The 25851-nt window shown below is 34.8% G+C and overlaps 2 protein-coding genes and 1 non-coding gene across 8 annotated transcripts in view; 2 read left to right on the plus strand and 1 right to left on the minus strand.

Moving 5' to 3' along the window:
- Positions 1–8070: 8070 nt before the first annotated feature.
- The window catches only part of LOC130987821 (uncharacterized), a 551243-nt gene continuing 533462 nt past the window's right edge, over positions 8071–25851 (minus strand). Inside the window, exon 2 of the mRNA XM_057911513.1 lies at positions 8071–8913. Within this exon, the coding sequence (XP_057767496.1) occupies positions 8263–8784 (522 nt within the window). The 5' untranslated portion in view covers positions 8785–8913 and the 3' untranslated portion in view covers positions 8071–8262. The remainder of the gene's footprint in view (positions 8914–25851) is intronic.
- Positions 15624–15726, plus strand: LOC130991064 (small nucleolar RNA Z279/snoR105/snoR108). Its single transcript, XR_009091028.1, has one exon. It is a non-coding gene; the product is annotated as a small nucleolar RNA Z279/snoR105/snoR108 (small nucleolar RNA).
- LOC130987783 (uncharacterized) lies at positions 17854–24330 on the plus strand. Of its 6 annotated transcripts, none has more exons than XR_009089853.1 (7): positions 17854–18520; positions 18946–19203; positions 20062–20304; positions 20452–20601; positions 20718–22430; positions 23580–23772; positions 23876–24330. XR_009089853.1 is itself a non-coding variant. In XM_057911457.1 (5 exons), exons 1-5 carry the CDS (start codon positions 18080–18082, stop codon positions 21942–21944), a joined length of 2319 nt encoding a protein of 772 aa, XP_057767440.1. In that variant the 5' UTR covers positions 17916–18079; the 3' UTR covers positions 21945–24330. The 6 variants fall into 6 exon arrangements, 1 of the variants encoding a protein (XP_057767440.1); XR_009089851.1 differs by having other exon boundaries at positions 17916–18520; positions 23603–23772; XR_009089852.1 differs by having other exon boundaries at positions 17916–18520; positions 23720–23772.

The following is a 25851-nucleotide window of genomic DNA, read 5'->3' on the forward strand; positions in this document are numbered from 1 at the left end:
TTAAAGGTCGTGATTGCCACAATTGATTACGACAAAAAGGAATTTGCCAGAGTCTTCGAAGCCAGTTTGGCAGGCATGGCAAAAATATACTGGGAAGGACTTAAAATTCCAACCAGGGAGGAGATGTTTAGTAGTACGTCCTTATATGACATCATTAAGGAAATTACTAAACAAATTAAAATCCATTTCTTGGGAATGGGTTTTTTCGAAGGATCCGCAGAGGAGAAGCGCAAGAAATATCAACAGGTACTTTACAATCTAAGGTTGATAGTGCTCGAGCCAAAAGCTCTCAATGAATTTCTGCGCCTGTACACCCTATATGTCCATATGGGAGAAGTCGAAGATCAGACGGCCATGGACCTTTTCTTTCCAAAGCTTCCAAGTCCATGGAGAGAAATGCTCATCAATGAGTATGTTTCACCAGGAGGATACCCACTTGACAGTGTTTCAAGGAGGATGTCTTATGTTCACAAGAAGCTGTCCGAATGGTGCCAGAAGGCGGCGGACCAGAGAAATCTCAAGAGATTGAGAAGACTCAAGAAGAAATCTCCGTTGATGTGCGACAACATTGATCTTCCAACAGAGATTGGTGCTGAGTTGCTGTATCAAAAGAGGAGGCGAAAGAAACATAGGTATCAACCCTATGAAAGAAAGTCCAGAAGGAGTTCTTGGAAGCCAAGAACTATGTGGACCAGACAAAAGGCGCGCTCCTATAAGTCAGGTCAACGGAGCGGACCATCAAGAAACCGATTTTCAAATCAAAAGAGAATCCCGGCAAGGAAAACTTTCAGGCGTACTCAGGCCAAAGCAAATGAAAGTTTCAAGGATTGCAACTGTTGGACGTGCGGTGCAAAGGGGCATATCTCTACAAATTGCCCAGACAACAAGATGAGGAAATTCGAATCCACACCGGATATCGAAGACGCCATCTACCACCAGGATTTGATACCCGTGTATCAATTCGAAAATATATCCTCTGATGAGAGTATATATGAGCAAGAGGAAATCTTTAGTTCTGAAGATTCGGAGATGACAGATGGATCAACCGGAGCCGAGTCAGACTAAAGAAGAACACGAGGTTTACCACACCCAGCAGGAGGATCAGAATGGATTTACTAGCCATTTCCTGATTCCACAAAAGGAAGTGGTAAAGCAACTCGTGAAAAAACTCAAGAAGGAAACCGATGAGGTTCAAACCTACCAAGGGTTTTCTAATGGAAGATTGAATCGGGTTTTAAATAGCTTGATTCCAACCAAGAGGAAGCATCATGTCTATTTTGGCGTCACAAGCCAAGAAACGGCGCTTCCAATTGAGATCACAAGCAACCGGGTGGAAATCCAGCTGGTTCCGGCCGAAGATATTAGGAAGGATCTCAGGAAAATGAAACCAGAAGTCGCAAGTACGATGAAATGGATTCATATTGGAGCAATTCAATTGGTGCTCAAATCTTCCCTTCTCCCAGGGACAGACCAGCCAATTGACGTCGCACTTTGCGATAAAAGGGTCAGAGATGCCAGAGAATCAGTTATTGGAGCTTTTTCAGGCAATCTCTATGCCAAGAAGATTATAACCGAGTTTTATCCACAGATCGCTTATAATCTTAGGCCGATGACTGGCCAACTTAAGGTTGATACTAATTTTATTGATATTTCTCCTTCTTGGCAGATTTATCAAAACAGATGGGAAAAACTCATCACGAGAAAGGGCATTAATCCGGGAAATTGCCGGGTTGATGTTGCAGGGAAATACCCTAGGATCTGGACAACTCCAGGAGCTAATCCAGACCACATCAAAGAATGGTATGAGTTTGGGGCTTTGGCCTCAGTTTATACCACTGCTCCAGCCTTCAACGAAATCAAGGGTCTACCCAAGTGGATCCAAAGAACGGTGTTTGAAGCCTGGGAGAACAACGAGTCCCTTAAACGGGGAGACGTTCTGGAACTGTACTTCTTCAGCGCAGCACCAGAACCTGTCGGAAAAGGAGTCTATGAAGCTTTCCATTTCATCAAGCTTCGGAGACCAGATACAGGAGCCTTGAATCGGATCAAAGTTCCTGATTTTCAAGTCCCGATCGCCTCAACATTTACGGAGGATCAAATCTCCACGAGACGAGCATGGGGACTATGGGTCTGTCTTACAGAGATGGACAAAATGAAGTCCAGATTCAAGTTCTTTCAAAGTTCTGATCTGGGAACGTTCCTGGTAAACACAATGACAGGGACAACAACCGAGTTTGCCGAAAAATCTTTCGAGAAAAAGAGGCAAACGATATGGGACAACAAGATGGCGGGGAGCAAAGAGACTCGTCGCAAATTCTGCAACATGGCTCATTTGGGCCAATGGATCGAGAAAATCTGCGATCAATGTTCGTCGCAGAAGGAGCCAGAATTCGGAAAAGGTTTCTTCCCGAAACCTGACAGAAGGAGGTTCCGGTCTGATGAACACGACAAACATCAGACTCCAAAGGGGAGGACCCCTCGGGCACCAAAAAAGTAAGGTGGCCGACAGAGCAAAGTGAATCATGTGATTCACAGCAGGGATCGCACCCACAAAAGAAACGACAAAAGTGGGTGGAAGAACAGGAGAACCACTCACCAAAAGCTTCAGGACAAAAGTGAGTGGAGGGAAAAGCAGCCGGCCCCTACCAAGCATTATCACAAGAAGATAAAGCAGGGGTCCAGCACCATGTGATGCCACTAACAAAGTGTCGGCAATCAAGGCCGACAAAAGAAGGTGGATGTCATTTTCAAGCAAGCTGGCCACAAGGATGGAATCCGAGGCCAACAACCAAGCAATGATAGAGGGTATCAGACCTCTATAAAATCACAAGTGCTGGAGAGAAGAAGAGCATCCGAAAATCACCACATTTTCACACACCACTTCCTCTCTCTAGAAATTATCTTTTGTAATTTTAAATTCTTGTTTTCAAAGTTTTTCGTTTTAGTTTTAGTTTCCTTTTTTATTTTATGTACACAAGAATCGGCTACTATGAGTAGCTGAACAAGTTGTCTCCTCCCTTGGGGGATTATTTTTGAAATAAATTAATTATTATATAAATCCTCTATAAACACTTTGTTTTTGTCCAACTATTCCGGGTTGAGTAAAAATATTTTCTTTTCATTTTTCAACAAAAATATTTGACGTCGAGACACAGTGAAGGAGGGAAACTGATTCCTGAAGGTGACCATTCGGCGAAAGCCGGAACACAGTGAAGGGAGAAGGTTGCAACCATCACTTGCGAGTGTGTGGTTGGACGAAGGCCGAGGAGGCAAGAAGTCCGTAAAACGCGATAAAAGCTCCTGAAGGTGACCAGTCGACGAAAGGTATACTGTTGATTTATGATTTGAATTATTTTGAAGTGTTACGGAAGCATGTTGGGCCTGATTAAATGTTAAACTGTTAGAATGATTTGCTAAATGAGCTTGAATGGTATATCGGCTGGAAACTTTCCTCGTGCCCGATAGATTACTTTGTGATCTGGGTCTGGACTGTGAGACAACGCCACGTACCTTTGAGCAAAACAGTTTAATAAAATTTGGTTTAATCGTGATTTGCATGTATTAATTAAGCATGATTCTTGACGAAGGGCTGTTTGGTCAATTGATTGGCTTTTGGTTACTGAAGTCTCACTTTAAACCTTGTGGCTATATAAGTCTCTAACTATGTGAGTTTGGCTAAATGTGTCTTTTCCTCTAAATAAAATAGATGCAACTTATTTTATATTTATTCTATTTATTTACATGTTTTTAGTTATTAATAAATATATATTTTATAAGTTGTCATTAATTTTTTAGTAATTACAAAAAAAAATAATTTACCACTAATATATATATATATATATATATATATATATATAATTGATTCCGACGGTATACGAGTTTTTTCGGTATATACTATCGGTATATACCGATTTTTCGGTATATACCGGTGTTTCGGTATATACCGTTGTTACGGTATATATCGGTATACCGCGGTATGAGAAAAATGATACCGTTGCCGTACCGAAAATCTTCGGTACGGTACATACCGTACCGAAATTTCGGTATTTTCGGTATTTTTTCGGTACGGTAAGTGCGGTATACCGATTTTTCGGTATTTTGCTCCACCCCTATAATTACCGTATGAAATTTTGAAAACGTAAAGAATTTGTTATTAATAAAAGAGAAAAATGAAAAATTATGCATCATTTGATCATGACTCATGACACTTATTCAAGGATACAATTTATTTTTTAATAGGACAATTTGAAAAATGGAGGGAGTAAAATAAAAAGTTGGTCTTGAGTGACGAGTTCATTTCATTCAATTAATACAACTTGGTAGAGATTAAGTCAATCCTATGTACCTTGATATTCGTGTAGTTTGACATTAATATGTGTGAGAAAACGATTCAAAATATATTAAAGCCAAAATTAAATAATTGAGACAACTAGATTTATTCTTTTGGTTAATTCCCAACTAGATATAATTTTTTCTGAGGAATTTATAATTGGGAATTAAGAAACAATTTCTTACTATGATAATTAAAACACTTTTCAAGAATGTCTAAGCCCTTAAATAATTTATAAACTATTTGAAGGAACTTATTATTGCAGCCAAAACATCCTCTTAAACTATTTCAGAAAAAAAAAAAATAGATGATGCTATTTATAGCTCCCATTTTACTCTTTATAACCTCATATTTAAATAAGAAACAATCCACCCAAATGGCCATAATGAAGAATGAAAATCAAATTTTGTCCACCATTTGAAAAAACACAAATTTTGGCCATTTTTATTGATTTGGACGCTTTTGCCCTTAATGAGGCGGACTGGGTAGGATCAGACACGCGGGTCGCGTGCCGGGTCCGGTTAGGCACTTATGGCACTATTAGTGCCATAAGTGCCAAGATGGCACTTATGGCACTAATAGTGCCATAAGTGCCATAAGTGCACACTTCCCCCTAGGGTTTAGATATTCCATTTAGGGTTTAGATTATTCATTTGGGGTTTAAATGTTCCATTTAGGGTTTAGATTATCGATTTAGGGTTTAGATGTTCCATTTAGGGTTTAAATGATGTTGTTGTTTCTGTATTTGTGCTGATGACCATTTTACTTAGTTTTATTTTGAATTTCGTTGGCACTTATGAGTTATGACACTAATAGTGCCATAAGTGCCAAAATGACTATTTTACTTGGTTTTATTTTGGATTTTCGATGGCACTTATGGCACTATTAGCCATCTTGGCACTTATGGCACTAATAGTGCCATAAGTGTCTAACCCGACCCGGCACGCGACCCGCGTGTCTGACCCTACCCAGTCCGCCCAATTAAGGGCAAAAGCGTCCCAAAGCTATAAAAATGGCCAAAATTTGTGTTTTTTCAATGTGTGGCCATAAATTGTGTTTTATGCTTCATTTTGGCTACTTCAAAATTTTACTCTTTAAATAATAATCCCTCTGTCCACCAATTCGTGACCTAGGGGAGAAAACACGAATTAAAAAAAATGTATTATTTATTAATTGAGTGAAGAAAAAATATATTGTTAGGACACGAATTGGTGAACGAGAGAGTATAAGGTAAAATATAAGATAAATTTCTAATTATTATTTTGAATAATGGCTATAAAGAGTAAATTTGGGTCATGAATAGAATCACTTTACATAAAAAAAAGTGTTTTAGCCTAACAGTCACATGGCCCAAGTTCTCGTCCACATTAAGCGTTGAAGATAAGATCCAATTTCAACTCCTTTGTGGTAATGAGCTTTATCACATTTTCGTATTAAAATTGGGCTTGGCCCATGTCTTATTATACAATACGGGTCAAGCTTAGCCCACTTGGCTCTTATATGACTTGATCCATAAAGGTTAAAAATTATACATCACTATTATTTTTGATTGATGAATAAATAAGATCTTGTATTGGTGAAAGATTTTTGATCTTAGATTTTTTGATCACTATTACTTTACCATTAGATCAACACACGCGTACAAGAATTTCACTTTTTATTTGTTGCAATTGTCACTTTTATCTATAATTGTTAATTTTATTTAAAATATTTTTTGTTTATAAAAGTCATTAATTTCTCTGAATGTACAATGAGAAAGCGCCCATACAAATTTTTGTCTTAATACAATACGTGGGATTATTCTTAATTCGGATGAGTCTCGAATTGAAAACCTTTTGTTATCTAGATAACAATTTTTAATTGCAATATCCTTCATTCCACTTGAACGTTATAATTTATTTTCAATGCAGCTCACAATTTGCAACAAAGAAAATTAATATCGTGGCCCCCTCGTAATGAGAGAAACACCGAGATTAATTACATGCACTTCATAAAGCTTTTTTTTTTTTTTTTGAGAGAACATTTCATAAAGCTTTTGATTAGTCGTTTACAACTATTTTTAATTATCACTCTTTTAGTTTTAGCTACGGACACCACTAATTAATATTACGACCCTATGGGAGTGAAAATGCATTTTTCCATCACAATTTTCTCATCTCTCTTTAATTATAGTCATCCTTAGAGCTGTAAACGAGCCGAGGCAAGTCGAATACTAACATGCTCGAGCTTGGCTCGTTTAAATATTTGAGTATTCGAGCTCGATTCGAATTTTTATCTTGTTGTTCGAACTCGACTCGTCACCCACTTATCGAGCTCGGATCCTGTGATACTCGATAATGTCTAATTCAAGTTTGAGCTCGAGCTCGGCTCGTTAAATATATATTCATATACATGATGCTCGAGCTCAAAATCATTAGAATTTTTGGATAAACTTCATAATTAATATGTTACTCGAGCTCGTCTCGTTTAAGGCTCGTGTACTAACTTAATTGAAGGTTCGTGAACATGCTCGCGAACATGTCCGCGAACAATCGAATTCGAACATGTTCGCGAGCTTAACGAGCCGAGTGCTGTCAGGCTCGAGCTCGGCTCAGTAAAATTATCGAGCTCGAACTCGGCTCGTTTACTATCGAATCGAGCTCCGAACGAGCTTTTTTCGAGCTGAATCTCGAATAACTTGCGAGCAGCTCTGTTCATTTACGGTCCTAGTCATCCTTAATCGATCCTTCCATCATCTGCTTTCATTGCCTAGATTATCAAAATTCAAATTTCATGGGATAGACAGAGATTAATTTCGAAGATTATCAGCACACAAGAAATGCTATATAATTCTGTGGGCACAAAGGAGTAGCTAGCTAGCCTTATAGAAAAAGATTGATGATTGATTAAACAATTAATTTTCGAAGTTTATCAGCACACAGGAATTGTATAATTCTGTGGACACAAGTGGCCTTACGATATTAGATAGGATTAATGCTGTCTTTCCCTTCGTATTCACAAATATATTGAAAGAGCTGCCTTGACCGACACATCATATGGAACACAGAAAAATAATTGATTATCATTTGAAAAAATCAGCAAAAGGCTGTTTTGTTGCTTCAATTTTGCTGTGATATCTAATAATTGCACTGACCATATTCAATCATAATAATGTGCATGTATATATTTATAAGTCTTGAAACCAGCAGTTAACTTGAAATATATAAAGTGAACCAAGTGGTCTAATATCATTAATTAATTTAATCAATCCAACCTGATCACTGGACCTGATTAATTATTAAAACGTAATGAGATCGATAAAATATAGTAATATTCTTCATTATCGAGATTATATACTCCCTTCGTTCCACTTATAACGATGTACTTCCTCTGTTCCGTTTCACTTAACATAGTTCTTTTCGACACATGTTATTTAAAAAAGTAAAATTATACTTAGTATAAAAGTGAAATGGTACACAACTCAAAAAGAAAAGCAGGTCAAATTAATTAAGTGGTACGAAGGGAATAATTTTTCTGGGGATGGAGTTACGAAAAAGTGTTAAAAGTAGTATAAAGTGAGTATAAGAACCACTTATTTAATGAGTGTAAAGTGAATAAGGATTATATTCTATTTTTAAAAAGTATCGATCGTCATAAATAAGATAAACTAAAGAAAAAAAATTGTGTCGTTATAAATGGGACGAAAAGAGTAATAAATTAACAAATTTCTCTCCTAAACTCCACATCCTCAATAGAGAAAATCAAGTAAAATGGTATCCTCTCATAATTAAATAAACTCTCAATTGATCAATTCCGCTATAATTACATAATTTCATCATCCTAATTAGGTAATACCCATACCAAAAGAAAAGGGCAACAAAAAAAAAGTTATTTAAATACAAAAACCCCCAAAAAAGAAAAAGAAAATATTTTTTTAGAGAGGGGAGAGAGAATCAAGAATGAGGGGGAGTTTCAACAATGGTTTCCAACGCAGGCTGCCACGATCTTTGCCTCGCAAACCTCCCAACTTGCTGCAGCGAATCAGCATCACCACCATCTTCCTCCACACCACTGGCGTCTGAGCCATTCGGAAACAGGCAATTAAACTCGGGAAAAATCTTGGAGAAATTCAAGCTCGCTGCTGCTGCTGCTGCTGCATGCTTCATCCCTTTGGCCGTCTTGTGCGTGAGGAACTTGAGCTCTTCGTCTGTGAGCACGGAGTAGAGCATCTCCATGGGCAGGAGGAAGTACACCTGCCCGCTCTCCAGCTCCTCCTCGGCGCGGACGCCGGGGACTCGCTGCCCGACCTTCAGCTGACCGGATTCGCACAGGAACTGCCCGGGAAACTCCAGCATGATCTCTGCTGCTTTCATGGCCGATGACCTCGTGTACACCAGCAATCTGCCGTCGCTGCACAGGATCTTTACTTCATTGCTCGAGATGATTGAAGGAGCACACATTGCTACATTGCCCATTTTGTTGTTTTTTTTTGGGAGTGAGGGGTTGGAGAAGAGAGGGAAGGAGGGGGAGAGGAGGAAGGGGTGTTTATATATAAGGGTTTTTGATAGTTATGATGATTTTGTATTGGATTTTACATGTATTTGCTATTTATTGTATTGGGGTTGAGTTCAATAGAGAATTATTTTTTTTATTCATTATGAACAAATCTATTCATTTTACGAACAGATCAACATAAGTAATGGACAGTCGTATTTAGTAAAAATAAAGAAAAACTCGCCACCAGCAGGATTCGAACCCTTGGCAAATTGCTGTTCATTTGGTACATTGATCTGTTCATTAAAATTATAGATATGTTCGTTTTTATTTTACGAATTCTCTGTTCTCCACAATATTTAGCTTATCTGTTGAACCCTCCTCTATTGTATTATATTGTGTATGGTGATTTTTGATCAAGTGTAGAGCATGTGTCTCAAAATATGAAGTTTAGAATATATATATCTTGAAGGATTATGATTTAGTTTGTGTGTGAAGGGAGGGAAAAGACAAAAGGATGGATTATTATTAAACTATATTGTTTGGTTATGTTTTGTATATATGTTTCAAGAGTATGTTTCATAAATTAGGATAGTATTTTGGCAAAGTTGCATTAGATGAAATCATCAATAGCTATTGACAGGGAGGTTTAGGGCATATAAAATGGAGAACATTATTAATTAGGTAGGTTTTGTACAAACTATTGGTGCAATGTATGTAGATGGTTAGGGGTAGCTAGGTATAGACAAATTAGCATTAGCTAGTGTCCTCAATTCTAGTAATTAAATTGAACTTAGAAGTCATATGCAGTACTCCATATATTCACGAAAACTTATCATAATTTGTCATTTTCGTCAATTCACAAAAACTTATCCTAATTCTTTTTAGAAAATAATCTCATTAATTATTACCCTTAAAATTTTCACAATTTATATATATTGCCTTTAATTTGTGGGGCTCTTTTCTTCATGCACTAAATACACGACTACTTTTTTTTACACTGTTGACCTCTCCTAGCTAGACAGGTTTTCGTGGACGAAGGAAGTATCTTTTTTCAATGTAAATACAAATGTGACGACTCTACTTATTTAATTTGCTAAAGATGCATGTTAGTATGTCCATATGTTTGAGTATTTTTAGCAAAATCAATGTTTTCATACTAAGGAATTGGTTGTGCTATCTGGTCCCGTTATGGCATATATGAGGCATTTCAATTTGGACCCTTTTGAAAATAATTTGTGTTTGTCCGCTTCTATTTGTATAAGTTGTGTTGTGTCACTAAATATACCGTTTGCTTTGTGAAGACTCTTCCAAGTTCCAACAATCAATTAACCATCAAAATCACGTTGCATGCTGTTACAATTAGAAGTCGGTATAAGTTGAGGCAATCAAAAATTCTCCTTTATGAGAGATCTTGGGTTCAATTCCATATATGTATGGGTAGTTTTTTCACATTTTTGTAGGTAGTGGTTCCACTTCCACTTGCGTGCGGGTAATTTTTCCACCTTTGTATGGTGCGTGTGGATTGCTTATTTGATTATATAATAGATACCTCTTATAATTTAAGAAAAAAACGGATAGAATTCGGTATGCGATGGTAATTTTGTTTTTTAAAATCTCATTTATATTGTATATTCCACGTAAGAATCTAACAAGCATATTTAACTTTTTGATGTTATATCGTGATCGCGGGTCAAATTAAATTTTTTAGGAAAATTCAAAAAAAAAGAAAGAATATCATTCTTGAAAAAAAAAAGCTCTAAAAACTATACTTAATCCTAATTGTAACAATAGTTTGAATGTGGAAAAAATAGTTCTTTTTGTGTTACTAATTATATTATTATTAATATTCTAATTAACTAGTGGATTTTAGTGTGTGAGGAGGCATATGAGATATGATCCTAAATTGAAATCACTTCTTTTGGCTTAAAGTGGTTAGATTAATTTTATATTGCTGCAAGCACATGGTAAGGCATGGAGCTACACATTTGCTCTATATCACAAGTCACATAAAGACAACACCAAACCCAATTATAGGTGATGGTATCACTTTTATTTATTTGTTACTTTTCTATTTGTCTACTCACCAAACTTGATTGCCCTAATTAACTATCACCTGCTGCATTCATAAGAAATTGAAAGGAAGTCATGATCATGAAAATATTGAAGAGAAAATTGATGAGCTGTTGAAGAGGGAATCTGAATTCTTATAATTAGGAACTTAGGTTAACTGTTAATGAATTTGTCAATTTCATACCATCCACAGGTAGGAAGTCACAATCAAGTTCAAATCTCAACAAATTCACCTGTATATCACACACACACACACACACACAGTTGAGGACATTTTTTTTTCATTATAGGAAAATGGATATTAAGTTTTCCATTATTGAGATAGCAAAATAAATATTTATAAAATTGCCTCTATAAATATACACAAGCTTGTGTGCTTATTGAACTTTTTTTTTTTAATAATTACAAGAGGTATCTATTATAAAATCAAATAAGCAACTCACACACTGACGGAACCTCTACACTGCACAAAGGTGAGATAATAATCGCGCGCGACGAAGGAATCGAATTCAGGAACTTAGGTCTTGGTCTTGGATATTAACCTCCTAGGCCAACACACACGCGTTATTCTTGTTTTCTTTAAGCTTGATCTCTTATTCATTATTCATTTTATCTAATGTTTTGTTAAAATACATAATTGAAAAAAAAAATCAATTCTATAATTTAATTGCAGTTTCCTTTCTTAGTCAAAATTGAGTATAAGTTTAACAATAGACTTCTACTTAAACTTGTTTTTACTTTGTGTATAATTTATATTTTTCTTCTTTCATTTTTTCTCTATTGCCAACCTCAAGTATTGTTTTCGTTCATTGCATTTTGGTTTAAGGTTGATTCTAGCTCTCATCAAAGAATTAAACATCTTTCGATTTTAAGTTCAATTTAATTAACTTAATTTTTGGGAGAGAAAGAATTCTTCCGGCGCTGGGTGGTGGTTGAGGATAACTAAAGTTGCACTAGCTAATTAAACTTATTATACAAATATTTATTTAATAAGATTCCTATGTGTTTCAATCAACTTTAATTAATGGAAATATGAGGTCTAATTTAAATGATTATTCATTTGGTGCCGGAAAAAACGACAAATAACAAAAAACTCAATAGAAAAGTCAAGACTCAATTGATGTTGAATGAGGTTGTTGGATAATTAATTAAGATGAAGAGGAAACTGTAAAGTGCGACATTAATGAACATATTTTATTTAATGGAAATGGCCAAATTCGAAGTTAATTATATGAGGTGTCACTAGCTACTAGTCTTCTTGACCTATACTTGATATCTCCATTCAATAATTCATTCACAAACGCAAATAATTTACAGTTTAATTTCCATCCATATACTACTTTAATCTGTGCTAAAATCCAGATGCTATTAATCTGCTAGAAATCTAATCGAGAACCTTTTATGCTGGAAATTTAAAGTAGTGCTAATGACCATCTTTGAACAAATCAATTGATTATATATGTTTCTTTTCTAAATTTAACTATTTGTTGATTAGTAATCTGTGAAGTATACATGATCAAGTGGCATGTTAACCTCTCAAAATAAAAAATAAAAAATGGGGTTATGGCAAAAAAATACACGAATTTCGAAAAAAATTTTAATTTTCACCTGAACTTTCAATCAAGTAATATATATATGACTTTCGGCGAAATCAAAGTTTAGTTGACAGTCGGAATTTCACTTGATGTTGGTCTAACTTCTGATGATGAGTATTTAGAAATTCGGAGGTCCAAGAAGGAAAAAATTAATATATACGTACTTGACTTAATTTCGACTATCAATTAAGCTCTAATTTTGCTGAAAGTCATTAAGTTAAACTTAGGTGAAAATTACAATAAAAATATAAATTCGTGTATTTTTTTGGCTTAATTGAAACTTCAAGTGAGAATTGCAACTTTTTTCAAAGTTCGTGTATTTTTTTCCACAACTCCAATAAAAATTGGTATGTTAACCTATGTTATATTTATTTATTACATCTCTCCTATTTTCTTAAATTATAAAATAATGTATATATAATATTTAATTACTCACGTCAAATAAGAAGTTGCACATGCATTGTTCGTTTCTTCAAGTTAATTACCTTAATAAAGTCGACAACTTGAACATGAATAGGAAAATGATATTTGACGTCGAAAAAATATTGTAATTGGTGAAATAGCTTTAATAGTGATTGCACACATGAAGGAATAATATTAAATGTGCTCCTATGTGGTGTAATCATGTTGTTGTCTTTGTTAGCTTTTTGGGCTAACTCAAGTAGCTACAAGGACGAAGCAAACTACCATATTTTTTTATTGGTTGATTGTAAAATATAAGATACTTAAATAAATAAGTAATTTCAATATGATTTTAAAAACATTTCAATATTGATACGACGAGAAAAATGTATTTTCTTATTATATTCGGTCTCCAAATACTATGCAATAAAACTGTAAAAGACCATATCGGTATTGAGCGAGTGTATATTGGTGTATGAGAATAATACACTAATTACAACATTTCCATTTCTTGAAGCAGGGGGAACATATAAGTGAGCATGTATCAGTTGACTTTTCATGTGACTATGTATGAACTATGATTAAGACACTAGTTGTGAGCTGATTTAGTCCAGATACAATTATATCAGAAAAAAAGATATGTATTTAGTAGAGTCGTGATTGGTTAGATATCCTATTGACACCTTGAGAGCTTATCAGTTGGATAGATAATTGATTTGGTGCAGATTGTGATGACTTCAGTTACTCATTTTTATTTTGAAAACCTTACTGAAAACTTATCGTCTCATGCAAATTAATCAGGTTAGTTTTGAGTCAGTTGAGAAATGCATTTGACTTGGTATGCAGATAGATGTAGTGTATAATTGTGCAAGTTATATGATAGTTCAATAACATGTTGTAAGATACTGAAACGTAAAGCACACATAAGAGTTTTACGTGGTTAAGAGTAAACTGCTCCTAGGTCCACGGTCCTAATTTAACAGGAGAACCCAGTTAACTTTAGAATATCTTGTGGTTGCAAGTCAGCCATTCAATTCACACCAGAACTAAACTACAGTTTTCCAATCATGAACAAAATTTAACCTTTGCTTCCATGTAGACAACTAAACACTTTGTCACTTAATAACTTGCGTTATACTTTCTAACACAAATCTAACTGTTACATATTGATAGGTGTTTGAAAAGTTTTTTCCAAATTGTTACAATGAGAACCATTGAATATGATAATTTGCTCGATGAACTAAGCTTGAGATTATAGAGATTATTGCCTATCTAAGGGAATGCGACTGAGATTTCTAGTAGGAAATAACTTGATGAACTTGGAGATCTTCTAAACATAATAAGGATTCCTTTCTTCAAAAATTCACTCCGAAGTGTTCTTGAGATAGAGAGCTTACGCTTGCTTTGACTAAGTATTTTCTTCTTAATTGGATTGATTAGCAGCTATCTTTCTTCATTGACATTATCTGATATTTGGTCTTAAGTTTTTTCTTGACTCAATATTTGATATTTAGTGTATTTTAGTGCTTATTATCTTCTTAACCATATCATGTGAAGATAATTATAGATTAATGGATTATTTTGATGGTTTTGACACATTTTGATGAATAAATGGATTTTTGAAGATATTTGAAGTAATTGGATTGCATCAAGGTGATTGGTGAATGAAACAAGTTTGATTATGAAGAATTGGGCCACGAGCTCATGCTTTAGTTTGGATTTATATCTTTATTTATTTTAGCTCAAATTTGGGGCTCAGTCCAGCTTTCGGCCTTCAGTTATTAGGATATGAATAGGATTTAAATATTTTTTTTCAGCTTAAAGGGATTTTTTTAAGGGATCAATAATGGTTCTCTATTTTCTCTCTTAGTGACTCGAACTCTCAACCTATTAATTAGAGGGGAAGCGTCTTATCAACTGAGCTGCGTTTCGTTGTCAAACTTAAAGGAATTGTTCCCTTTATTATTCTTTCAGTCACGCAGTCATCAGACGATAAATTTGGGAGAAAATCGATAACTTAGGGATGACAATAGATTTTGGACCAGTCTAAATCTATGACTTTTTTAGATACAAACCTTTTTAACCACACATAATCATTTATCTTCATTATATGTCTAGAAGTGAAAAATAAAAATTCTTCATTTTGTCTAGAAGTGAAGAGAGTAGAAAAATGAGTTGCTTAAGAGCATCTACATCAGTGTAAGTGTGTTGGTCTAACGATAGGTGGTTAATGCATAAGGCCTGAGATTCTAGGTTCGAGTTTCTTTATTTACTTATACTCCATCCGTCCACGAAAGAACTTTCTAGGAGGTCTTTAAACTAAATTTCTTTATTTAGAAGTAAAGGTAAATGAAATACTTATAAGTGGTAGAGTATAATAAAAAAATAGGTAAGAAGTTCTTTTGTGGATGTCTCAAAAACGAGAAGTATAAAGTTATTTCATGTACGTAAAAAGTATAGTTTATGGAAAAAAAAAAAAAAAAGCATCTATGACAGTAGAGCCTCTTTGAAGGACAGCATCGAGTCACCGGGCGCAGCAATGGGAGGACAGTGCGAACGCCGGGGCTCGAGGCAGCGATAGAGCCACGCTGCTCTGCTTCCAATAGATGAAGTTAAAGAGCTGTTTAACAAAGTAAACGAGGCAAGCAGTCCCACATCGAAACTGGAAGAGTGATAGAGTGAGACGGCCTAATATAAAAGGGGTAAATAGGTGATTTTCATAGAGTATGATCCTTCAGGCAAGTTTAAAGGGGATGTGATGAGTGGTAATTGCTCGCAACTAAATATGCGAGATGGGTGCCCGCTCCGCCTGCTTACGACATTGAGGCGCTCCCATTTCACTAATCTGATCCTTTATCGCTTGCTCAACTACACTACCAAATTTATTTTTCATACAGTCTTCAAATCCACACAAGATTTTGAATTAATATAGAGCTTGTTAAATGTATACTGTCACGCCTGGGCATTAATTAAAACCATATTGAGAAAGATGCAACAAATAACGGGTATTTTGATAAAATAAATATTAGGTTGTAAATAAAAATTTCAACAATTAATAAACTTATAAAAATGAGTTCTTTAACTTTTATTTATTTTCTTTTAATATTAGCAATAATTTATTTTACAAAAAATAGTTATTTTGTAGTTTGTCTTTTTCATTATATATCTTTTTTTTTAGTTCACAATTCTCTTTTTAGCTTATAAGATTAATCATTCAAATTCTTTGATAATTTCTAAATTCTTGAATACATTTTATAAATTATTAGTACTATAATTTATAAACTATAACTCTACCAAATGTAGGCAATCCAGTTACTATGCAGGCCAATTTACCTGACTCGTGATCATTGTTGTCGAGCAAAAAAAACATGAAAAATTTGAGGTCAAGACGCAACGGTATGCCACCGTAAAGAAGAGGACATCATAAGATCAAACACGAACACGACCTATTAAAAATCTATCTAGAATAAACATGATGATGATGTATGATTTATTTAAACATGGACACAAACATGTTAGCGACATAACACTAAAGAATAAATTCATACCATAACTTAAATTAGTAATAAAAACATAAATGCAGGAAAATAATAATTTTTAAATAAATATATACAAATGTGCTATACGAACACGATATGATCCTACACGAAAATAATACGAGGTTTATCACAAGGGCAACAATAGGGGAAAGTTGGTCACCTCTGTTTTGTCTAAACCAACATGTTTATCAACTACTCCAATTTTTTTAGTATGAGTAATTCGAAAATACAAGTATAATCCCACTTCATAACAAAATATACCAACTTATAGAAATTATTGTTTAGAGCAAGAGCATAAAGAGATTGATTACTCCTACTTGGCTCAAATCCCTTTCAACCAATTTAAACCACTCATTTGTTAAATAAACACTAGCAAAAATGGGTCCTAAATCTTATGATAAGACAATCCAAAAACTAAGTCACTTTTTTCAGTTTCATAAAAGCATTTACAGTTCACCGTTCATAAATAAAACTGCATTTTTTTTCTACTAAGATGCAGGATTGTTGGTTCTAGATGTTAGGATAAAACATTCCAAAAACTCAGAGAATATAATCAAATTAATCAATAGTAGATATTTCGGAATTCTTGGACATATTGATTGATTTGCCGTGATATTTCTTTTTCAGTCCCTACTTCTATGTTATATACAAGAATAGTTAAAAAAAAAACAATAAAAAAGTATTTCTATTCATGTTTGAATATTTCTATAAAATTGTATAAGAATCAATACACCATAGTCAAACTAGTATAAATTTATCTTTGGGACTATCACCAAAATAGACAATTAACCTTTCGTGTTGTTTTATTTGCAAAATTGTCATAAAACAATTCAATGCGTGTTTATGTCATCTACGTTGTTAGACACTGATCTATACTCAAGCTCCCCATACGTTAATAAATTATTATATCGAAATAAAAAAAATTATATAAATTTTTATGGGACGAATCAAAATAGTAAATAAATTAGTAGTAGTATTTTTTATGGATTGAAAGAGTGTGTAAAAAACAAATTCTTCAATATTTTTTTTTCCATACAATTAAATTGATTGAAATATAAATACTCCGTATTTAATTAACTCAATCATTAATAATATTATTAAAGAATAAATATAAATATATTAAAATATTATTTATATAATTTTTCTTTTTTCTAATAATTTTCTCAATTCTTATTCAAAATTCAATAAATTTATATTAATGGGACCAAAAAAAATACTCATAATTTTTTCTTAATTTCTAAAACCGACATGAGGTCAATTTGGCTATGGCAATAATATCAAATTTGAATAACATAAATACGCAATCAATATCAGCATCGTAATAATCTCAAATTTGAATAATCTAAGAAAATCAATCATCCATATAAATAAATTAATAGTACAATAAAACCTGGAGTTTTATCAAATGGAATTCCAAGCTGCCAGATGTGTTGTGTGAGCCACGTGTCCCTTTCATCTTCCCCATTAGTCTACTCTAACTCCAATCATTAACCCCTTACCCCCGTCTCCACCACCCCCCCACAAAATCAATCAATCATGAAACCCCCCATTTTCACACACAACACACAGTAGCCATGGCTCTCTCCTCTATTCCGTCGATCCCGCCCAAACCCCCCTTCCCGCACCCAATTTAACATTCCAAAATTCTCTAACCCTAGTTAAACGCCATGGCGATCGTTACCGGCGATAGGTATCTCGAATCACTCGTGAAATTCGTCGAAAATCAGGCGGAGAAATTGATAGAAGGCACTCTGGTGTTGAAATTGAATCCGGTGGGTTTGCGTTACGTGCAATCGAGGCTTGAGGCACTGGGGGAGCTGGAGAGCTTGTTGGCCGGAGCTCCCGTCGATTATCTGCGCGCGTATGTGTCGGATTTGGGCGACCACCGCGCGCTCGAGCAGTTGCGGAGAATTCTTCGCCTGCTTCCGTCGTTAAAGGTGGTTTCTCTGCTGCCGCCGCTCCGCAGGGATCCGACGCCTCTGTTCCTTCTTCCATTCGGCAGTTTGAAGGTTTTGGAGCTCCGTGGATGTGATTTGTCCAAGTCTGCAGCGAAAGGGTTGCTTGAGTTGAGGTTCACGCTTGAGAAATTGATATGCCATAACTCAACTGTGAGTGCTGATTTTCATATAGAGATTGCCTAATATTGTTGTGCTTGCAACACTGATCACCTTGATTTCTTGTTTGATTATCGAAGAATTTGCTTTTAGTGTTGTGTATGAGAACAACTTTAATGAATTTATTCTTTCTTCTTCTGTCGGCCATGTTTCGCTGTGGGATATGAAGTTCTTGTTTAAGAATGTCAAGAGATATATGCTGTATATCTTTTGCATTTTACAATGGGGGGAATTAGATATTTATTGATGCACGGAGACTGTGTTGACATTTAATAGCTCTTAGGTCAATTTCCAATGAAGTCATTGTTTATCATTCAACACTGTGCACACCAATCAAGTATTCATCAGTTCTGCTAGATACAATGATCGATCTTTTATCTCGTTGACCTTTTGTATTTTGTTCATGGAAATTTTCTTAGGATGCATTGCGGCACATATTTGCGAGTAGAATTGCAGACATAAAGGATTCACCCCAATGGAACCGGTTGTCTTTTGTTTCATGTGCGTGTAATGACTTGATTCTCATGGATGAGTCTTTGCAGCTTCTTCCTCTGGTTGAAACCCTTGATCTGAGTAGGAACAAGTTCACAAAGGTGGATAATCTCAGGAAGTGCAACAAATTGAAGCATGTGGATTTGGGATTTAATAACCTAAGAAGTATTGCATCATTAAGTGAGGTAATTTCTGAAATCCTCTAGATGCCTAGTAGCGGAGCCAAAGAAGATGTTTGTAGTGTTGATTTGATGAATAATTTCTTAGTGATAATAATAGTTCCTAATTCAAAGTACAAACCTACTTTCAACTATACACCTTAGATTATCTAGGTGTATAGCTTCAATTCTGGAAAAAGGGTCTATATTTTAAAAGATCCTTTGTGCTTTATACAGTAAAGTAAACAAATCCAGTATCTTATTGCAATTCCATTTTGAAGAAATATAAGAATCTTACAGAAATGGTTTCACAGTATGTTTTATAGTATTATCTACAAGTGGCTCCAAAAACTACCGTGTGTATATGATTCTAGTCCATGGGTTTCTTGAGACTGCCACACCTGCTGCTGGAGTGTGGATGTTTTGTATTTCCTTATTTTTTTACCTGAAAAGGGGGTTCTCACCTTTCTCTAGACTCAAGTTGTATTTTTCTTTTCTTTTCTTTTTTACTAGTTCATTTCTCTTTCAAATTCCCTTCTTGATTGTATTAATCATAAGCCTTGTTATGTTTAATTCTTGGGCACGAGCGTCGCGAGTTATGTAAGATTTACTAATGACATCTTAATTTCTTTTTTTCGCCACAAATTTGTGAATATGCTATTAGACACTTCAACTCTTACATTTCTTTGCTTGAACTAGAAGAAAGGAAATCTGAAAATCATAAAATGCCCTCTATTATCTGATTTATACGCTTTCCCCAGACAATTTTTAGATGCTCTAAGGCGAACCATATGCTGTATGATTTAACATATCATCCTCCAACAGTATCATTATTTTTATTTAAGGAATTGGTAGCAGAGCCACTTTAAATGCTGATTTGTGCAGGTCCGTTGTCAGATTGTTAAGCTTGTGCTGAGGAACAATGCTTTAACTTCATTGCATGGCATTGAAAATCTCAAATCACTTCAAGGGCTTGATGTTTCATACAATATTATTTCTAACTTCTCTGAGATAGAGGTTCTTGCTGGTATCCCATCTCTTCAAAGCTTATGGTTAGAAGGAAATCCTCTTTGCTATGCCCGATGGTTTCGAGCTAAAGTTTTCAGTCTTTTTTCATACCCATACCTAGTAAGTTGTTAGTTACCATTTCCAGGTTGTTATTACTCAGTAACATATTTATGAAGTTGACTTTCTTCTGACATATTGGAGCACTTATTTCAACTATTCTTGCACTTTTGTTTATTTGCATATATGATATGTTGGCATGTACTTTAGCTTAAGCTGGATGAGAAGAAAATATCTGCTTTTGAGGATTGGAAGCGCAAAATAATAATTTCGGGCAGGCAGAAGCAGCCTGCCAGCTTTGGATTTTATTCACCAATCCGTTACGATGCTGAAATAGAAGAAGGTGCACATACAAAGAAGGTAAGAAACTAGTAGATGATATCATTATTAATGTCATGAAAACATTATTTAGCAACTATTTACAGAGCTGTGAAATTTGGTAACAACAAAAATTATTTTGTTTTGATGATTTCCAGAGGCGTTCACGTCTTGCATATATTGAGAATGATGAGCGGAGCATATATATTGCTGACCGAGATTCAGTGTCGTGTGGTCATGAGATTGAAAGCAAAGGAGAAACTGTGCATTCAGAAGAAGAAACTGAAATTGAAGATTTGATCCAAAGAATTGAAAATTTGAAGAAGGATCGTTCTGCTCTATGGTTGGAGGAATTTCAAGAATGGATGAATCAAACATCAGAAACTGTTGCTGATGGTAATAGATTTAGGAGTACTATATCACATGGTAAAAAAGAGATGCGTATGAAGAGTGAGACAGAAGACATTGAGCATGCCGAGCCCTCAAGATACATCTCCGACTCTTTTCAGCTTTCTGGAGATGAGAGCAGCACAATTATTCTAGGATCCGAGACATCCTTTGCAGATACATCGGTTGTCAGTGCTCAACAATATTTTGATCGAATTGGTGAAGCATCTTCAAGGTTGTTCATGGGGCATGCTGGAGGGGACAGATCTGTTTTCAAGAATTTTAGTGAGAGTCAGGAAGAGCTGAGATACATGAACAATGAAGCGAGTATGCCTGTAGATGCTGTATACTTGCGGTTTAATTCCCTTGAAATGCCCAGAGGGGATAGTTTGAGTGCAGAAAACATGTATGTCCCTTCAACAACTGCAATACATAATATAATGGGGACCCATTCGTCTGCAGCTTGCCCGGCATCTCCACCTCATTACCAAGAGGATATTTTACATCGACGACACAACTTAGAAGAAGAGTTTCTACAGCTGTCTGCTGAATCGTTGTCAGTGGCATCATCTGATAGTACAAGTTGTAGTGACCCCGATTCTGCTCAATTTGGCCCTTCAGTGTCTCATGTTGATCATTCTGTTATCGCGAGTTCATCTGAGAGGAGTAATGAGAAGTTAATTATAGCTTCATTTGAAGATGACGCGAGTGATGCAAAGCAAAATGGGACTGATATGCCAATTTCTCGTACTCAAGGGAATTCTGCTTACACCAATGGTAGAGAGTTGGAAATTGCCCTTCCTGGCAGTGATAGATCTGTAGAAGATTTACAGGATGATGAAAATTTAGGATATATTAAGGAGAAAAGTGGTTTATTGGAGAAGAATAGACACAGAAGGAAAATCAGTAGAAGGATGATTTCCTTACCCGAGGAGGATGATATACATGGTGATACCGACTCATCAAAAAAGTCAGATGATCATGTAGAAACCTGCTGAAGTGATGGTTCATGAACCAAAAAATCTGTTGGGCTCTGAGCTGTGGAAATCCAGTCTGGCTAGAAGCAATGGGGACGGCACTACCTCCACTGTATTTGACTAGTATAACTAGGGAGCTAGATCTTGAGTTTAACGGATTAAATTAACGTAAAGATAGTTTTACTTGGATCTATATTAATCTGAATTTCGCTTCTAATGGGGGGTGAGTGAACTTCTGCACAGTACGTGCAATGTCTGATCTCTGTTCTTGCTGAACTTCTGGACAGTACGTGCAATGTAACCATCTGAACTTCTGAACCTATTTTTAACAAAAATGGTTACTTGTCACAGACTCACAGGCTTAGTGATGAGAAGAGAAATGACGATTCTCTGGAACTAGGGCTTCTAGTTCTTAATTTGTTACGTCAGATTTGCAGTCTCGTCGCTGGGTGTCCATGCAACAGTCCTGTTGTATTTCTGTCGGTCAAATGCTTGCTTTCTGACAAGGTATCTTAACTAGTTATACCCCTCTCAACTTTAACTGTTAATATAGTATGAGATTGGTGAGGCCTTTTCTTTTATTTATTTGTGGAAATGTATTGTGGGGCATACTGCAATTTTCTTGACTCCGACATGTAGGTTCAAAGATTAAATCATTGTGCTCTTCGTTAGAATCTTATAATGTGATACTAATTCAATTCGAAATTGCATGAAGTAGCCATATACGTACAAGTTACTGAAGGGTTGAGTAAGCCAAATAAGAAATAAAGTGAATTTTGAATTATCATGCTGTAGTTCCTATATTAGCCAGTTGTTTGCTGGTAGTCCTTATCCTAGGGGAGGAATGATAACATCGAAGTATTCGGTTTTTTTAAAGCTGGTCATATTGGTCTATTATTTTGGAACTCCATCAGTCTAGTATGACAGTAGATGATAAGTCGATTCTTGGAAACAACATAGCAGACCTACCACAACTGTAAAATTTCAAAGGTGGTTCATTTGGAGTAATCCAACATGGATTATTCTGATGCTTGCATTGGTGCAAGAACGATATTGCTCAGAGATATGCATTAATTAGAACTAAAGCACTTCAATGGTGAAAAATACTTTTCAACCTCAACAGTCAACACAACTAGGCTGCAAAGACAAAGAGTGGCACAGAACAATTGTATTCACTTGTGATACAGTTTACTAATACTTCAATCTAGTGCCCTATAGGATTCTGTAGAAACTTACTCATAAGATGCTATTCTGTTCAATTCTAAACTTGGTGTATCCTTGTGTGCTTTAGACGTGAACTATTTGCTAAAGTATAGATTGTCCTTGATGGTATCCTGCACCAGTAACTTAATATGTGCTTATCAAACTTGGAATGTTATCGAATTAGTTTATGCTGGGGTTTGGAGACTGACCTGCACTATGCCATACAAGATGCTTACCAAATTAGTTTAAACTTAAGTATTTCTCACCTTATGCTCTTGAATGTTTTAACATGGCTTTTACTTTGTTCATTTGCATACTACCTGTCTTTCTCATTACTTTTATTGTTGGCTGGGTGTTGATGGCAGAATGTTATGTTCACCTGCTTTGTTAGAAAATTATTGTAGAAGTTTTTAAATAATCGAAGTACCATATTTCCTTACATCTGCTGTGTAGGTGACTTCTTCTGGTCCTTCTAGTTTTCCTTCTCATCAGCCTTGTCGCTGGAGTATCCCTTCCAAGATTGCTCGTCATGCTTGAAGGGCATCCGCTTGTGTACACTGAAGATCTCATGCTATTTTTATTCCTCTGGGCAGGCATTTACCACTTACTATGTTTTGGTAGATTCATCTTTTATGCATCTGAGATGGTAAATATTTTTTTTTATTTCCCTTGCTCTTTAAACTTTCCTTAAGCTCAAAGCTTTATAGCCTAACTCTTCTTTTTTCTTTTCTTAACCTTGTGATTTCTAGTGAGTTCCCTTGAGCAAATGTCATTTTATCCCCTGTAAGATGGCGCGTATGGGAAACGTGATGTGAAGGTGAAACTTGCTTCCGATCTCAAAGCATGGAGGTATGAGCGGTTCTCCAATTTTCTGGCCTTGCTGAATACAATCCACGCCGAGTCTCAGTCTTTATAGCTTCTTCTAAGATAAGATTTTCGTTGTTGCTTGAAATTCTTTGCCCGTTTTATGATTTCGTCTATTTTCTTTTGGTGTGCGTCGTGTCATGGTATCAGCTGATCTTGCCTTGATTTTGTTGTAAATGAAACAATTTTGTGGTTTGTATTTGATTGATTCATTCATTCACTTTAAAGAGCGTTAGATTGTACAGTGTAGATAAATTGGTGTGGATATGAAACATTCTTGAATTGTACATATATATATGATGACTTTACATTGTATAATACAATTATTTTCAGTTTCAAATGCGAAAATGATACTGTGATATAATACAAATACTTTCAGAACTTCTTGAAGCTTGGATAATCGATAGAAATATGCACTCACTGAATCAACGATCTTATAATACATTATAAGACTCCATTTATCTTAAGACTCGCACTGATTAATAAATTGTTAGAGTTGAATAATTGCAAAATCGATCTTCACGTAATATATATATATATATATATTTATCAATAATACAATTGTGTAAATGACAGTCAAATTTATATTTATTTGAATTAATTCTCATAAATAGAGGATGACAAAAATGATTTCAATTAAATGATCACAACTTCACAAGCCTCCCAATTAGGGAGCTTAGTTGAAATTAGGCGCATTAATTAGCTGAAAAGTCAGACAAGTGCATTCATCCGTAAATGATATATTTAAATAAATAAATATAAATATTAAATATAATAAAAATATAAACAAATACAATATTTTAATAAAAAGTCAGACAAGTGCATTCATCGGAAGGAGGGGCACGAGTTTTAAGACGGAACTGTTTAGTGTATTAGAAGTGGTGAAAAAAAATATTATAATTAGTATTGGAATTTGGAAGTAGTGAAAAAATGTTAGTATTGGAAGTGATGAAAATGTGAAAACTAATAATAAATGAGGTATGATTAGTGGTGAGGTAATGTTTATTTTTATTATATTTTTTTATGCCATTTGTTTTCCTTTGCTATGATGCCCAATAGTCATTTTCAAGAATTATTATATTTGTAAATTTTTATTAATTTGTGTATATAAATTAGGAATATATTTACAATATTGATATATTTATAATCTAATAGTTGATATTTAACTATTGTGCAATCATGTGTAAATATCTGAACTCTATATATAATATGTCTAAATTCGTTGTGTAAATATTTGAATTTCGAAAATTAAAATTTTCGGTCCTAATGAGATTCGAACCCAGTACATTGAATTCATCCAACAAAGTAATGAATCAATCGTAAATTTTAATGATTTAAGGGCTGAAAATTGTTCATATTTTATATTCACAAATTCTCTTGTGCACTCGGGTGCACGGTGCACTCGGGTGTACAGTGTCATTTCAATAACATGATAGTGTCATTAATGTTAGTGTCATTTCGCGACAATATATTATTTATATAACATGATAGTGTCATTTGTAAAATAAAATAATGTTAGTGTCATTTCAAGATAGTCTTAGTGTTAGTGTCATTGAGCGTAAGTGTTAGTGTCATTTACACCCGGGTACACGGTGCACCCGGATGCACAGGAGACCACCTCCTTTATATTTTGAAATGAGTTTTTAGTTTAGCTAAATTCGTTTTTTTAAAAAATAAAAATAATATATATATATATATATATATATATATATATATATATATATAAAATGTAACGATAAATATGGTGTACATTTATATATTTAAATGGGCCGAACAGTAAAGCCGGTTACAAATACTCACAAATAAAAGCCCACTACAAAATTAGGTTACAAAATTTTCAATTACGCTTCAGATCTCAACC

Source organism: Salvia miltiorrhiza, chromosome 6 (genome assembly GCF_028751815.1).
Source record: "Salvia miltiorrhiza cultivar Shanhuang (shh) chromosome 6, IMPLAD_Smil_shh, whole genome shotgun sequence".
Taxonomy (NCBI): domain Eukaryota; kingdom Viridiplantae; phylum Streptophyta; class Magnoliopsida; order Lamiales; family Lamiaceae; genus Salvia; species Salvia miltiorrhiza.

Bases quoted from the DNA above. Each gene is read 5' to 3' on its own strand.
- LOC130987783 (XM_057911457.1), top strand. From the start codon at position 18,080: ATGGCGATCGTTACCGGCGATAGGTATCTCGAATCACTCGTGAAATTC. The intron at 18,521-18,945 runs GTGAGTGCTGAT...AAATTTTCTTAG, and splicing joins TGATATGCCATAACTCAACT to GATGCATTGCGGCACATATT. The intron at 20,305-20,451 runs GTAAGTTGTTAG...CATGTACTTTAG, and splicing joins TTTTTTCATACCCATACCTA to CTTAAGCTGGATGAGAAGAA.